Below are 15,463 nucleotides of genomic sequence, written 5' to 3'. Positions count from 1 at the left end.
CGCAGTGCGTCCACCAACGTCCAGCACGGACTCCTGCGTCGTGGACTGACGCTGCTCGCCGGTGCCCGATCCAAGGTGATCCCAGCTTGTGGGGGATGGGGGAGAAGTGCTCAGGAAAGGGCTTGTTGGGATGAGACTGGCTGAGGTCCTGACTGCTCTGTCATTAAAGCCCCTGCAGCCCTGTGTGTAGGAGCAGGAGGGTCAGCCCAGTGCTCACTTCCACTGCTGGAGCTGCCTGATCCGCTCTTCGGAGTAACAAGTTTGGGGATTCTAGTTACTGGACTCGATAAAGAAAATCTAACTTGCTATTAGCTGGATTTGGAAAAGGAATAAAACATACTTCAAATGCAATTCTTCAAAGCTTTTCAGGGTAGCGTGGGGCAATACTGTTAGTAACAAGACCAGTGAAGAAGGAGGGACTGGACTGCTGCCAGAGAGGCAGGTTGGGTGTTTCTGTCCATACAGGGACCATCCAGCTTCTCTCCTCTTTTTAATTGAGACCAAGACTAAAAATAACCAGCAGGCCTGTACATTAACACGCTGAGAAGTCTGGTGAAATAATTGCAAATCAGACAAAAATGTTCTCAGGTGAGCTCTAGCAGCACTTTATACAAGAATTGCATGCCCTTGTTGTTGCTAAAAAAGGCAATTAATAAAAAACAAACTTTGCCAGAAAACAGTCATTCTGGGAATAAATAGTAATCAATTTCCTAAGATAATATGGAACTCATAGGGGTGATATCACTAATTTCAGGTGGCCAAACTGAATTACTCAGGAAAAGACACAGCTAGGGAATACTTATATGGTCACTACAGTCAGTACCGGCATCACGTGAAATGATCAGAAAGGCAAGTGATACAAGTTTGCTTATTATCAGTGTTCAATGTAACAGTAAATGTCTCACATGCATTCTTAACATAGTTAAGTAGTTAACCTTAATTCTGGTAAATTCACAAAGACAGCCATGTAAAAATCTTACACACACCAAATAAACCCTTAACAAAAGAATAAAATTAGAAAAACATTTCCAATACGCGCCAATACTCTGCAAAGCTGCGTAAAGTAACAGCTGGAAAGTGTCGTTTCCTTTAAGTCAAGTAACCGTTGTGCACGTTTTACTCACTTACACAGAAATATATATAAAAGACATACAGGTCCCTGCTCAGATTGTAAAATAACACAGGGTGTGCAAATAAAGCCCTTTAAAATCTTAGTTCTATAGGTTAAGTAAACTTTTCACGTTGAGAACTTGGTAAACAGCACAATTAGCCAAGAACTGACTCCCCTATACACTAGGCAGCCATTGATTGGACAGATGCTAGTTAATCCCTCCCTGACCCTAATCCTCCTCTGAACCCTGAACCCTAAAAAGAATACAGCTGGCGCCCGTCCAGACCGCAAAGGTCGCGGATCTTCTGCGAGTATGTAGTGGACAGATGTACAATATTTGGACTGTTTGGAAAGCGTTCCCGCTTCAGTTCCCAACCGCGGAGCCCCATACAGAGACTCCAGCGCCTACAGAGTTCTCCTTTGTAAAAGCAGGAATTAAAAACACTTTGCATCGGGATGGCACAGGTCCAGTCCTGGAGAACCAGTGTCTGCAGGTCTTCACTCCTCCTGAACTCGCTGTAAAAGACAGTGACTGGCTTGTTTGGGCTCAGTCAAGACCTCCTGCCAGCTCCTGAGGTGAGTCAGCTGTACAGGCACCTGTAAGACCTGCCCGACTGTCACTCCAGGACTGTAGCGCCGCACCTCCAGGTTACATTAAAAGCAGATAAGAGAAACATCATATAAAACACAAAGTGCACAGATGGCATCCCACCTCTTTTGTCAGCAGCAGTCAAAAAGCTCTTACAAGCCATGGCTGCTAGCAAAACGTACAAAACTCCCATGGCATAGCAGTTTGATCCGTTCCAGGTTTTGCAGTCCATTGCCGTCTCTAGTTAACATGCACTGTTGAACCAGAAAACGTAAGGTCACTCAGTGCAACAGTCTGGCAAGGTTGAGCACATGTTCTTGAAAAACCTGGAACGGACCAAACTGCTATATAACAGGATTGCGTCTGTTTAACTGGCTTAGCATTTTCTAGCAAACCATAGATCTCCTTAAAAGAAAGGAACCACAAATAAAAGGAAACGTTCAGCTTTGATCATCAAAGCTTTTGTTTACAGGAGCCCTGAATTTTGGCGATGGGCTTCTTGGGTGAGCAATCTGTGGGAGGAAAGACGAGAATTAATTTCTGGAAATTAAAAAAAAAAGTTAAAGATTCTAAAAAAATAATCTAGTTCCCTGGCTGCTGTTACAGGCGTGAAATAAGCAGCACTTTTTGGAAGCCCTACCAAAAGCCCATCCTTAGCTGAAAGGAATTTGAGAAACAATTTAATCTCTGAACCACTGCTTCCCAAGAAAAGCTGCAGAAACTTGAATCTCCTGCCTGGAAGCTCCCACACCATGCACAGCGTACCTGAAACTTGCGGCGCAGCGCCTGCGTCATGATGGGGGTGAGGCCAGTGCCCGTCTCCCGGTTTTCCTTGTCGTACAGCGGAGTGCCCCCAGGACTCCTGCAACACAGACCGACCAATCAGGTCCTTCTGGCATTATTCAGCTCTAACTTCAGAAACTCAGCTCTGAGAAATGACAGGAGGTGCATCTCCCGACAGAGGCCAGCACACCGAGTTCAGTAGTGTAAACACTACTAGTATAAACACCACAGAACTAGAACCTCTTGACCTCCTTCTTTCCCACTGATAGAACCTTCACAGGAAGTGCAGGGAGGAAGTCTCACCTCTCGATGTCGACCTTCTTCAGCTGTCGGCGCAGATTGAGGGGGCTTTTGGTGGGGCTCCTGTCCAGAGAAAAACCAACATTTGAAAAGGTAGAAAAAAAACAAAACCACGAGAAAATGTAAAGGAGAGGAGACCACTCAGCATCTTTCACCTTTTTTCTAGTGTAGAAGCCAGCTGAACAAAATTTCACCCAGTTGTTTCTTAAAAGATCACAGAGTTTGACCTAAACCACCTGGGTCTGAAACTTTTTCCAAACGCCACCATTTTGTTTCCAGCTGTGACCCGAAGTCACTACTTCTGCCAGACACTGGAGGTCTGGGAAAGGGAAGAGTGGTTTTTACACAGAGGACGGGGAGCTGGACGAAGCTGCCAGGCTGTTGACTCGCAGCTGGATGAAACCCTCAAATCCACATACTGCCAGCAACCGAACGGACACGAGGGGCTGAAAGACGCCCTCTCGTTTGTAGACTTGTGTTGGAACCACCAAGGAAAATCCGGAAGATTATCTAGATTACTCTGAATTAAGAGTGCGTTTCAGAAGTGTGAACTTACTTCAACACTCACGGTTTTGAAACAGATTTTTCAGGCCCCCACACTGTCTGAAACGGGCTGTGGCTTGCCTCGATCTCTGGGAGCAGGCCTGCGCGGGGATGGCGGCTTCACTTGCCTGGTCAGAGAGATGCGGAGCTTGAGCGGCTGGTCCGAGTGAGAGCGCCTCAGGCTGACCTTCTGCAGGTCGCCCACTGTGACCAGAGGGACACGCTGGCGCCCGGGAGAGACAACCTGCATCCAAGACAAATCAACACACAACCGAGTCTGCACAAACAATCCAAAAGACTCCAACAGTCCACAGTCACGCTGGAACTGGTGCCAGGGCACAATATTCTGAGCACAGAACACAGGCAGCCGTGATCTATGCAAGCACATGACAGCAGCACACGCTGCCAGGGAACCAGTCCTACCGAAACAAGGGGAAGTCCTCACACTTCAGTGGAAGGTGTTTGATTGAACCTGGATGACTGCCATTTTGAAACGTACACTAGTCTGAGTGGCATTTTAAAAAACACCCAGATGTCCTAGAGACATCACTGACACCCTCAACAGTATGAATGACATAACAGTAAGATTCACTGCAGCGCTTCAGAGAGCTAAGAAAACCACACAAGCAGCACTATTTTTTCTGGAGAGGCTGTCAGTGTGGGAGAGTGAAGGCCGCTCTTGTCCTACCTTCTTCGCATCCACCGGGGGGCTCACTTTCCTGAGCTTCACGGCCCGCAGGTCCCTCAGGGTCACGGCCGCGGGCACCTCCTGCTTCACCGCGGGCAGCTGCTGGACAACACAGGTCTCATTCCTCACGGCACACTGCAGGACCGCGGTTTCTCTCCACACGAGTGCCCCCACATGCCCATCACTCATCAACGAGTGAAACAGACGCGCTCCCTGCTCTCTGGGACTTATCATGGGTGTGAAAAGACGACTGTCACAAGCCTGGGGAGGTACAGTATGTAAACGTACAGAGCCCGTCCCCAAACCTGCAACGCTCAGTGACTCGTGAAAACTCTATTTGTGGGAGAACGTGTCCAGAGTCACCAGGCTCCCGCTGCAGAGCGATATGAGCGTCCTCTGGACATACAGCAGCAGCCAATAAGACTAGATTGCACTGAAAATAAAACTACTCCGCAGCAGAAAGTTCCATATATTTCATGGTGTTTGACTTAATGCGTCTTACTTGTGTGATGCTGCCAGAAACCCCGGACGGGTTGTGCAGTGGGACTGTTTCTTCTGAACACGTGAGCGCAGTTACCTGGGGAGGCTTGGGCGGCACATCCTTCCTGAGGATGTGGAGGGGTTTCAGGGGGGGCGCAGCTGGGGGCAGAGGGGGGGGCGGTGGGGGTGGAGGAGGCGCAGGCAGGGCGGGGGGCAGCAGGGCAGGAGGGCAGCAGGCAGGCCGCTGACAGGAGCACACGTCCGCCTTCTCACCAGCCTGCTGAAGCACAGAGAGCAAGATCAGACCCTGCAGGGAAACCAGGAGAACAGGAAACGCTTCCCAGTGACTCCGCAGCGATGGAAAGCCACTGGTAACATCAATGCTCCTACCTGGTATATTAATAAAAACAGTGAAACATTTAAATATGGATACTTGTGAGCCCTGTGTATACAGCATTTTGTGAAAGTATTCACCCATTTCCAGTGATGCCCCATTTTATAACAAATGTCACCACATTTTTGTCTGATTAAACCTTGAAAGCTCAAACTGAACACTTATGGGTGATATTAAATGTCAACAAAAACTGCAAAGCATAATCCAAACACTGGGTCAATACTTGGTGACGACAACTTTGGACGCAATTATAGCTGAGAGTAAATTGTGATACATGTTTGGATGAGGTCATGAGACAGAAGGGCTCATTTTCAAACCAGCTGCATAAATAAGCAGTTTTAGGGTGTAAATTCCTAATTGGAAATATTTAAGACAGAAGCACTGACTAATTCAAACCAGAAGACTTCTTCAAAACGCTCAGTGAAACATGCACTGGCAGACAAGTAGAAACTATGTGAAAATGCTTTTAAAACTGGGAACAGGAAGCACATCTGTACACTCAGGGTTGCGGGAGCCTGGAACAGGCTGCCCAGCCACATGGTGCCTTGGCTTCCTTCAAGAAGCTACTGACAGAGATCCTTGGATCACCGATCTACCAACGACCACGCGTGCCGGCTCGGCCGAACGCCCGCCGGCGACATGTCCCCCGTTCTCCAGCCCGACGCGGCAGCAGCGTCCATGTCTGACCTGTGGGGTGCTGCCCCAGTGGCTCATCTCCTCCCGCAGCCCCTCCACCTGCAGACGCAGGGCGTGCAGCTCCCGCGCATACCGTCGCCAGGGGAACAGGGTGTCCTGCAGCAGGGCCCAGGCCTGGCACGCCCACACAGACAGGAAGACAGGGTGAAACACTCGATAACCCTCCCCTGGGACTGCTCACAGCTAATTAGCAGTCAGCAGCCATATCACTCTGCAGCTCACAGCTGGCAGACCACTGAAGCCCAGCAGGTCTGAGCCTGGTCAGACCTCCTGGGAAAACTAAGGTTGCTGCTGGAAGAGGTGTTAGTGGGGCCAGCAGGGGGCGCTCACCCTGCGGTCTGTGTGGGTCCTAATGCCCCAGTATAGTGATGGGGACACTATACTGTAAACAGGCGACGTCCTTTGGATGAGACTTAAAACCGAGGTCCTGACTCTCTGTGGTCATTAAAAATCCCAGGGTGCTTCTCGAAAAGAGTAGGGGTGTAACCCCGGCATCCTGGCCAAATTTCCCATTGGCCCTTACTAATCATGGCCTCCTAATAATCCCCCTCTATGAATTGGCTTAATTACTCTGCTGTCCTCCGCACTGAGAGCTGGTGTGTGGTGAGCGTTCTGGCGCACTATGGCTGCCGTCGCATCATCCAGGTGGATGCTGCACATTGGTGGTGGTGGAGGGGAGTCCCCATTACCTGTAAAGCGCTTTGAGTGGAGCATCCAGAAAAGCGCTATAAGTGTGAGGAATTATTACTATCATATTTATTACTGAGTGCTGGTGGGAGCAGTAAGGGGGCAGGGTGGCACAGTGGTTATTATTGCTGCCACACAGGGGCCCTGGGTTCAGTTCCAGGCATGGGGTGCTGTCTGTGTGGAGCCTGTATGTTCTCATGATCACATGGGTCTCCTCCCACAGTCCAAAGACATGCTGGCAGGGTAAATCTCTTCTAGGAAAGTTAGCCCTGGTGTGCGTGTCTGTGTGCCCTGTCCAGGGTGTACCCTGCCCTGCAGCCACTGTTTGCCAGGAGAAACTCCAGCTCCCCCACAATCCTGTACTGGTTAAAGGGGCTAGAGAAGACGCAGATGGGTACTGTTACTGCTGGAGCAGTGAGCCCCGAGCCCCGACCTCCCGCCGGAGACGCACCTGCGCCAGCCTGCTCCTCCACCTGTGGCACACGTCGCCCACGGCCAGCAGCACCGCTCCCAGGCCCCTGCCCAGGCTCAGCCGCCTCACCGGGCACTCGCTGGTCCTCGGCTCCGCCGGGCTGCGGCAGAGACAGACACACCGGTTAGCGGACAGGACACGGCCGCAGCGAGGCCCGCCCGCCCAGCTCCTCGCCCCTCTCCACCCTACCGTGGGCCGGACGGGGCGGCGGGCGGCGGCTCCTGCTGTTTGGGGTGCTTCAGCGCCCAGGACTGCCTGCAGAACCTCCTCTTCCTGCGCCGCTGCGCCGAGCGGGTCAGAGTCTGCGGGAGGCAGAGCAGAGGAAAACAAACGGTCGCACCCGCACTCCCAGCCGGGGTCCCGGGCAGCAGACCTGGGGCCCAGCGTGGCCCCGTTGTCGCGCTGCCGGATTTTCGCCCCTTTTAGTTTTTCACATCGGAACCGCAGCTGCTCTCGTTTTCTCATCTCCGCTCATCTTGTGAAATAAACGTATTTATACCGCCGACTCGATATCGCCAAACTGCTCTTCTTGAAGCATGCAGCCAAAGCACACATCTATGTGAAAGCCACGCTTTTAAAACACCGTTACCCATATTTAAACATCTGCAGTACTCAGGGAAAAACACACCCTTACCCTCGCCATGATAGTCCCGAAGGCAGGAAGTGAAAGCGGGTAATTTTCAAAGTTAAAGCACGGGCGTCTCCAACCAATCGGGTAACAGCTGCTCTGGCGGCACTGGAAATTCCCGTCTGCGATTGGCTACGGCTACGGCGCGCACTAGCGCACACAGCCAATCACAGCCCGAGAATCCCCTTGAAACTCCGCTCGGGGCAGGGCGAGCCCAAACCTGAGGGGCGGGCAGGGGGAAGGAGCCAATCGCAGAGCGAGCTGAGTCGGCCAGTCCACGCCGACATTCTTCATCCCTCAGCCAATCACCGAGGAGCAATCGCTCAGCCAATTGGTGGACGCTTTTCTTCATGTACAGCTTTGATCTTTATCAGCCAATCCGCGGCAGTCTAGTGCACCTGGGCGAGTCTGATCGACCAATCAGAAGCTCACGCTTTGTAAACGGCGCCCAATCGCAGCCGGGGGATGTCGCTGGCCAATCCCGGTGTAGAGAGCTATTGGATGACCGCCCCTCTCTGATCGTCCATTCCGTAACCAGCGTCTCCCTCCACCGGCCAATCCAGGACTAGTATTTCTGACAGGTGACCAATCGGCTTCGCGGTTACATGAAGCCCAGGCTTTGTATTTACGGGGCTGCCTGAGGAATGTAAACTATTCAACATGGAGACACCAGTCAATAAGCTGGAGGCGATGGTAAGCTGCCGTTTTATCTAAAAAATTGATAGGAAAAAATGGGACAAACGAGGGCTGGCAGGTACGCGCAGTGCGTTTGGAGCCTCCCCCGTCTGTGGCAAATACTCGCCGCCCTCAGACGGCGGACAGGAAAGAGGCGAAAATAGCGAACGAAAAAGGGGGGAGGGGGGGGTAAAATCACTCCCGTTTCTGTGTTGAGCGATGGCGGGGGAGGAAGGGCCGAGGCGCCGGGAGAGTGTCCGCAGGGAGACGGGCGGGCGGGCGAGTAGCGGGGCAGGAGCTGCGCGCGGGAGACGAGGCCGTCTCCGCGAGGCCGCGCGCGCGCGCTCCCGGCGAGTGACCGTTAACGTTCGGGGGGGAAAAAAAAAATAGTTTCAAACTGGGTCTCGCGCTCCCCGTTGGTGTCCATACGGGTACCTGGAGCCGGGGGGTGGGCGGGGCGGAGCCGGAGCGCTCTGATTGGCGCAGAGCGAGGAGGGGGAGAGCCGCGCTCGCCCCTGATGGCGCCCAGCGGCCAGTCCTGGATTATACGAGCCCGACGGCGGCCTCGCCTCAGCGAGCCCTGATCCCGGGCCGTCCTGGGACGGGTGAGCTCTGAGGAAGACGCGGGTTTGCTGTAGGTGGGGCTGGTGGAGCAGTAGGTGGCGCTCTTACCTCCGTCCTGAATTTCTGCACCAGTGGCTTAGTCTGACCGGCACATGCGCCAGCAGGAGGCGCTGTACTGCTGTCCCAGCTCCTTGGCTGTTACAGACCCACAGCAGTGTGTGCTGGGGGTCCCCCAGTGTGCAGAACAGTGGGTGGAGGGTGCTGGGGGTCCCCCAGTGTGCAGAACAGTGGGTGGAGGGTGCTGGGGGTCCCCCAGTGTGCAGAGCAGTGGGTGGAGGGTGCTGGGGGTCCCCCAGTGTGCAGAGCAGTGGGTGGAGGGTGCTGGGGGTCCCCCAGTGTGCAGAGCAGTGGGTGGAGGGTGCTGGGGGTCCCCCAGTGTGCAGAACAGTGGGTGGAGGGTGCTGCAGCAGCTGGGACCCCGGTCTCGTCGTTCCTGGAACAGCTTTCAATCGCACCAATCTCAAAAAGTTACTCTTCAGTTTTGTAAGTTAACATTCAGGTCTCGAGTACTTGGCCAGTTCTCCACCCAGATACAACAGTATCTCCATTAATGGTCAAGTTGACATAAATAAGGAGCGTGAATAAAGAACGATTCCCTTTACCTGACGCGTCTCTCCATTGAAGAGACTGTGCGTGTTCAGCCTGTACCTTCTTCTTAATGGATTTCAGGGTTTTAAACAAATCTTGAGTTTTTTGTTTTCAGAGTTAATTTTAGTAGCGGTGACAAAAACTTGTAATTCGATATTAATTTGTCCGAAGCTCCTGTGATCTGTGCTCATTGCGCAGGCTGGAGTGATCCTGGAGCAACACAACAGCTACACCTGCCCTGGGACAGAGCCCTGACCAGTACCACCCCACTCTGTCCCTTTCCAAAACCTTTCAGTTCACACTCAAGGACGCAGGAACAGGGCCGTGCTGCCCTGCGCTGTGACGAGAGAGAGAGGCCTCCTCCCTGCTGCCGGCCGGACCGGGTGCTGTGTCCACTCTGGGGCGTCGGGGACCCCCTGCGTCCAGACTGTCTTGTCTGTCCAGTGCCCCTTTTATGTTGTACTACTGGTGACCCTGTAAAGAAAGCAGTGCAATGTTAAAAGGGCATTGGCCAGGGATTGTGCCCGAGCTGGTCCCTGGGGGGAGGTGCAGCAGGAGGGAGAGGCAGGCGAGCTGCTGGCAGCTGCTCTGACTTTATTGCACTACTGTAGTTGACAGCTAGCAGTGCAATAGTATTGTCAAAGCGTCTGAGGGCAGCCGAGCACCGGTCATCGCAGAGGCGGGGGGCGGGACGGGGCCTGGCGCAGCAGGAGGGGGGCGTTCCCAGACCGGCCCTTGACCTCCGGCACCTCGCTGTCCGCCAGCCCGGCGCTCAGGCCTACAGAGCCTACAGAGGTGTGCAGGACAGGTCTGGAGTTCCTGAACCCTGTCTTGCAGATTGTGTTGAGTGAGGACCTTGAATCGGAGAACACCAATCTCTCTCGCTCCCTGGGCAGCACTCTGGGGGACGAGAGCTCCTTCCATCTCATAATGCACCTCCAAAAACACCTGGGGGGCAGCATATTCATACACTGGAGCCACACTCCCAACGAAGTCTATATTACTGTATTACTATTTGACTTTCAACATGTCTGCTGTCGTTCAGGAAAGGCTTAAGGTACGACGGCCACTGAGGATCTGAATTAACCTGTTCAAACTGGGGAGAAAAAGGAGAAATCAGAATTACACAGTAAGGCCTAGATGCACTGCTCTGACTGTAATGCAATATCAACGTCCTTAAATTTAAATTTAATCTTGTTTCACTAAATAGTCAGGGATTACAGTGACGTAAAGATTTAAGAATACAGATTAGTGAGTACAGTTTAATGTGTGAAACATTTAGGAAAACAGCAGGGGACATAATCTTTTATTGTGATTTGAGGGATTTTTCAGCTTCAGCACAATTATCAGTTCTTTTCAATCAAAACTCAGTGTAGTATGTCATCAGTCAAGAAGAGTGTGCAAAGAGTTAGAAGTGTGTTTTTGTGGGGATGATTTTCAGTTCTCTATGAGCAGTGAGAACATAGTGTGGCTCTCCTCTAAAATAAAAATATACATTTTGTCAGCCCCTGTATTTTGTTTGCTATTTTGTTGGAGCTCTTCCAGCTGCTGTGTGAATGTGGCCATGGGATGTGTACCATGCATATTTGTTTTGTGCCTGATTTTACACCAGCTTCACCACAACCCTGCAAAAACATGTTTTGCAGTCATGACACATTCATTAGAGATTTGAACATCCCGCATCAGAGCAGGACCCCGCTGTGAGAGCTGTTGTTCGGAGCTGCCCCTTCCAGTCCCCTGTTCCTGTTCCCTCCAGGACAGCGGGTGGGGCCCCCGGGGCTCAGGGTTGCTTTTACCCCGGTGAGGGGTAGTTTACCCTGGTGGCGTCGCACTGCTCTCACGATTATCTGACTGCAGCACAAGCACACCTTGTAGAAGATTTGGATGTAGTAGTTTTATTGTTTGATGTTGTGTAATTTCTGTTTTTGTAACTCCCATAATTTAACGTTGGCAGTTTTGGGGTGTGAAAACGGTGATCACAAGAGTAATTAAAAACATGAATCCAGAATCCATCGCCTCCCCTCCCCTCTGTCGATTTCACACTCCAGTCATTTCTCTGCATAAGCTTGCACAGCGACACGGTCTGAAAGCACACCTGGTCAGTCCTGAGTCCTGGAGGCTTGTCGGTACTGTGATCAGGGTGCAGCGCCCAAGTGCTGCCCTGCTCTCCCAGTGGCCATGTGTCTGCAGCCTCTGTGAAAGCTGGAGCTGGGGAGAACATTTAATAAACCAGTTAGTTGGGTTGTGTTCTTTACTAAGGAAGCCTGCCTTGGCCACAGGTGAAGAGTGTGTTCTGCTTCATGCATAAAACTGTCCATGGTTACATACAGCCCTATGTGTGCATCAGAGGTAGAGGGGTTGAATTGGATTAGGTTGTGTGAAGAAATGGAAATCTTAATGCAATATATTTAAGCCTGTTTAAACAATAGCTCCTCATACTCTGAATTTGAAGACTGGGCGTATTTATCAAACCCTGGGTTCGTGTGAATAACTTCTGCTAATTATCATGTCCTTTCTGTTAGGTTCCTTAATCAAAAGGTCACACTGCCAACTTCTCATTTTGGAGTTCACAAAAGTACAAGTAGTTTCATACTTGGTCATGAACTGGTATTTGTAAGAGGGCTGGTCAAATGTGCTTTTTATGTTGAAGGCAGCTTTAATCGATTATTAAATCTGTAAGGGGTAAAATTGCATTTTTTTACATAAAAAGAATGCGGATGTTTTGTAGTTGTATTTAAAGGGGCTCTTTGACTTGACTATTACACTAACTTCTGTTTTTATACAATTTGCAATAAAGGCCAATTGACACCCGCAGGTTCCCCAGCACTAGAATTCAGATGAAATGGGATAAAATGCAGTGAGGCTGAGGGATCTCTGTTGTATCTTCAGTAGTGTTGTACCGCGCTTGAGTGAACATTTTTTCCTCCTTTTCAGTTCCAGAAGGCAGAGTCTGACCTGGGATACCTGGAGAAACAGCTGAAGTTTGAGTTCATGACTAAAATGGCAGAAAGTGGAGCCGCTGAGGTACATGATGGGAGAAATAGAGGAGTCTGTCAGTCTCAGTCAACTGCAACACATGGGCTCCATTCATATTCTTTAAATAGCAGCTAACACAGGCAAATCATGTGCACCACTGAACCACATCCACTGTCTTTACTTAAAGAGCAAGTGATTGGACTGTGAAAACCAAATCTTTTTTTTTTACTCTTAGAAATGTAGAAAAATAACCTTTGAAAAGCCTTTTCCAGATGGAACATATTTACTACAACACATACAGTAGAAATGCATTCTTGAGCTGCTGCTTCTTTGCCCTGTGTACAGTGGGTGTGTGGCGTTTCACTGTTCTTTGGTCTGACCCTGTCTAAAGGGGCTTGGAGCTCACGTAGTTGTCATTACACAGCAGAGTGTAACAAGCATGACTGGCCGCACAGACCGAAGGTGCCTCACCGGCCGCTCGAGACGCAGGGGTGGGCGAGTTCGTGGCTGAGCCAGGCTGTGGATGTTTGCAGGACAACCCTGTGAAGCTGCTGGAGAAGCTGTCTGCAGTCAAGGCCCGGCACAAAGCCCTCTGCGGGCAGATGGAGGAGATCGCCAAACAGCAGCAGCAGTCAATGGAGGCCATCAGAGCTCACCTCAGCACCACAGTGCAGCTGGTGGAGCAGCTGCAGAAGAGCGCCGACGTGGAGGTGCAGCCCCTGCGTGAGGCAGAGCGGGCCGCCGCCCAGGCCCTCCTGGGGGACACTGTGGAGGTAAGAGATGCGCTCCCACCCCTCCAGACTCCTCGCCTCCTCCCTTCTGTGCCCTGCTTCTACTACGATGTTTGCCACATGAAACAAATACACAAAATAAGATTTTTTTTTTCGGTTGGCTTCATGCATCTGTGAACCAGGGATCAGTGTTCAGGTTACCATTAAGGTACATTTGGACAAACTCTGTTTTTCTCTCTTCCCTGATGTTAATCAGTTCAAAGTATTTTTCATCTTAGGTTGGAGAATGTTTCTGAAACCCTGTTGCAGTGCAAAGCCATTTTATCCTCCCTTCACCACATTACAATTTGAGCACAAACCAAATGGAATCTTTGGTGGCAGAGTTTATACAGAAAGTAGACTCGTAATAAGAACGTTGTGAGTTCTCAGGAGAATTCCCCCCTTGTCTTATACAACATCTTTCTGTTAACAGATCCCAGCTGCCTCTGGGGCCGCAGCCACAGTGTGAGTACGGCCAGACATTCCCCTGAATCACAGAAACCTTGCAAGAACGACTCATCAGACATCTTTCAGCTTGTGTTAGCATAGTGACCACTAGGTGGTGCTGTTGTTCCAAAATAATCTGACTCTCCTCTCGGAAGGAGACTAGTGTGATAGAAACTACCATTCTAATTGGAAAAATTCAAAACTTAAGGATTAAATTCCAGACACCAAAGAGTAGAGTCTTCCAGTATTCAGTCCTGAAGTCCAAGGAACATTATTGTACATTGAGAACACGACAAAGTTCTGGAAGAAAAACCCAGTTAGAAAGTAGATGCTGTCCGGCTACAGTGTACCTGTACCTTTTCACTTTTCACATTCTTCAGCTTTTCATTTGGCAGTTCTGGCCTCCGGGGGCAGCTGTTTCTGATGTTAATGGCAGCAGCTGGGAAAACGCAACTCTGGAAACCCTGCTGCACTGGAATCATGAGAATGAGGTGTTTCTCTCATGTCAGACTGACAGGAGCCCCCAGGACACACCCTTGCTGTTCTGAATGTAAACTGACAACCTGAGTGTGACTTATTTGTTAAATTATATAAATTATATTTTAAGACTTTACACCTGTGGCTTGTCGGGATAGGCTCCAGCTCCACCGTGTGCCTGAATGGGATGAAGAGGTTAAAAAATGGATCTTTTAAGAAACAGGGCAAATTAACATTAGACACCTGAACAAATGCCGCAAATGGCAACAATGTATAATGCTGTTTTAAAGACCTCAGTGATCAGGCTGTACGTGTAGAGTCTGCGGTGTGCTGGGCTGTGAACGATGTGCTGAGAAGGAGCTTACGCACCACACAGCAACCTCTACAGCCAGAGGAACTGGCTCGCAGCAGCACCCCTCTCCTATTGAGTAGAGGACCTAGACTGCACACAGCAAGCTAAACAAATATTCTCTTACATAGAAAAGGTATGCTATACATTTCCATGAATATATCTAGGTCACTCGCCATTAGTGAAAAGTAGGACTGGTTTCAGTTCAGAGCTCGTCACAGTTCTGTAGAGCTGTGCTGCGTCTATATCTTGGGCAAAGGAAATGGAGTGGGCCCCTCGGCATGCCACGGACCATACACATTTCCAGGCTGAAAATACTGTTCCATGACAAGCAGAACAATAGAGGAGAGGACAGCCTTACCTGCCAGTCATAACATCAGCATATATTAGAAACTAGAGGTCAAAACTGAAATGTGACCTGTTGTCTGGTGCTCCGATCATCAGCCTTGCAATGCACATCACTTCAAAGTCTAAGCACAGATGAAACGAGCTCACTCGTGGAGTTTAGTAGTGCTTGTCATTTGAGCTCTAGCCTCATTTCATCATGTTTAGACAGGGACACATTTTATAACTCTTAAACTCAAAGCAACCTTCTGTATTTGTCACTACCATATCCATTTGTACAAACTGCAGTTACAGCTGGGATTATTATTTGAATCAATTTTCATTCTATTTTAAGGCAGTAACATTTTAGTGGCTATTAACATGAGAATAAGCTGAAATAATGAGTATTGTGATTTACTGTCAAAAGCTGCTTTTGAAGCATGTTGGCATGTTCAGACCTGGTCATGAGCAGTCTTGATCTTCAGGCCATGCTGGGCAGTATGGGCACATTACACTGGTTCCATCACGGAGGGACCTGAACAGAACAGTGCAAGGAGACTGGGACCAGACCCTGCTAGACAGAAGGAGTGGGATTGGTACAGGAGCTCAACACACTGCAGAAAGTGCTTTTCCAGCTCACTGCTTCTGAAAGCTCCTCTACCAGTTGTAAGAGTCCTGTAGTCTTTCTGCACACAAGATGCAGTTTTCGCCAGATGACTGGAAATTTGCAGAAATGTTATTTTTGTACAGATGTTTTAAATGTATGAATGTTTGATGTGTATGATGCGATTTTAAATGTATGGATGTTTTAATAAAGATATAAATAGTTTTTTCTGATAGTGGTTTAAGACAGAAATAAGTC

At 50.0% G+C, this 15,463-nt stretch overlaps 2 protein-coding genes across 6 annotated transcripts; one reads left to right on the top strand and one right to left on the bottom strand.

The window, feature by feature from the left end:
• Positions 1-579: 579 nt before the first annotated feature.
• prr11 (proline rich 11) lies at positions 580-7,805 on the bottom strand. Of its 5 annotated transcripts, none has more exons than XM_088616107.1 (10): positions 7,378-7,805; positions 6,933-7,045; positions 6,723-6,843; positions 5,576-5,698; positions 4,592-4,801; positions 4,015-4,116; positions 3,455-3,570; positions 2,787-2,846; positions 2,466-2,562; positions 580-2,212 (listed from the first exon to the last, which is right to left on the bottom strand). In XM_088616107.1, exons 1-10 carry the CDS (start codon positions 7,384-7,386, stop codon positions 2,141-2,143), a joined length of 1,023 nt encoding a protein of 340 aa, XP_088472233.1. In that variant the 5' UTR covers positions 7,387-7,805; the 3' UTR covers positions 580-2,140. The 5 variants fall into 5 exon arrangements, 4 of the variants coding, with proteins under 4 accessions (XP_088472233.1, XP_088472234.1, XP_088472236.1 ...); XM_088616108.1 differs by having other exon boundaries at positions 4,015-4,113; XM_088616110.1 differs by having other exon boundaries at positions 4,592-4,774.
• A 93-nt stretch (positions 7,806-7,898) lies between these two features.
• ska2 (spindle and kinetochore associated complex subunit 2) lies at positions 7,899-15,438 on the top strand. Its single transcript, XM_088616113.1, has 4 exons — positions 7,899-8,064; positions 12,193-12,282; positions 12,768-13,007; positions 13,438-15,438. The coding sequence occupies exons 1-4, from the start codon at positions 8,032-8,034 to the stop codon at positions 13,471-13,473; spliced, it is 399 nt and encodes a 132-aa protein (XP_088472239.1). The 5' UTR covers positions 7,899-8,031; the 3' UTR covers positions 13,474-15,438.
• Positions 15,439-15,463: the final 25 nt, after the last annotated feature.

This window comes from Lepisosteus platostomus, chromosome 22 (assembly GCF_059453375.1).
Source record: "Lepisosteus platostomus isolate fLepPlt1 chromosome 22, fLepPlt1.hap1, whole genome shotgun sequence".
Lineage (NCBI taxonomy): Eukaryota > Metazoa > Chordata > Actinopteri > Semionotiformes > Lepisosteidae > Lepisosteus > Lepisosteus platostomus.
The sequence above is the reverse complement of the archived record's forward strand: the minus strand, read 5'-3'. Positions and strand labels throughout refer to the sequence as shown.

What these genes read in the sequence shown, in the direction of transcription:
- prr11 (XM_088616107.1), bottom strand. An exon ending in GCCGCCCCGTCCGGCCCACG is followed by an intron (nt 6,844 to 6,932) that starts GTAGGGTGGAGA and finishes TCTCTGCCGCAG; the next exon opens with CCCGGCGGAGCCGAGGACCA. An exon ending in CTCCGCATCTCTCTGACCAG is followed by an intron (nt 2,847 to 3,454) that starts GCAAGTGAAGCC and finishes TTCTCTGGACAG; the next exon opens with GAGCCCCACCAAAAGCCCCC.
- ska2 (XM_088616113.1), top strand. Translation starts at nt 8,032, where the DNA reads ATGGAGACACCAGTCAATAAGCTGGAGGCGATG. An exon ending in TCAATAAGCTGGAGGCGATG is followed by an intron (nt 8,065 to 12,192) that starts GTAAGCTGCCGT and finishes CCTCCTTTTCAG; the next exon opens with TTCCAGAAGGCAGAGTCTGA. An exon ending in CAGAAAGTGGAGCCGCTGAG is followed by an intron (nt 12,283 to 12,767) that starts GTACATGATGGG and finishes GGATGTTTGCAG; the next exon opens with GACAACCCTGTGAAGCTGCT.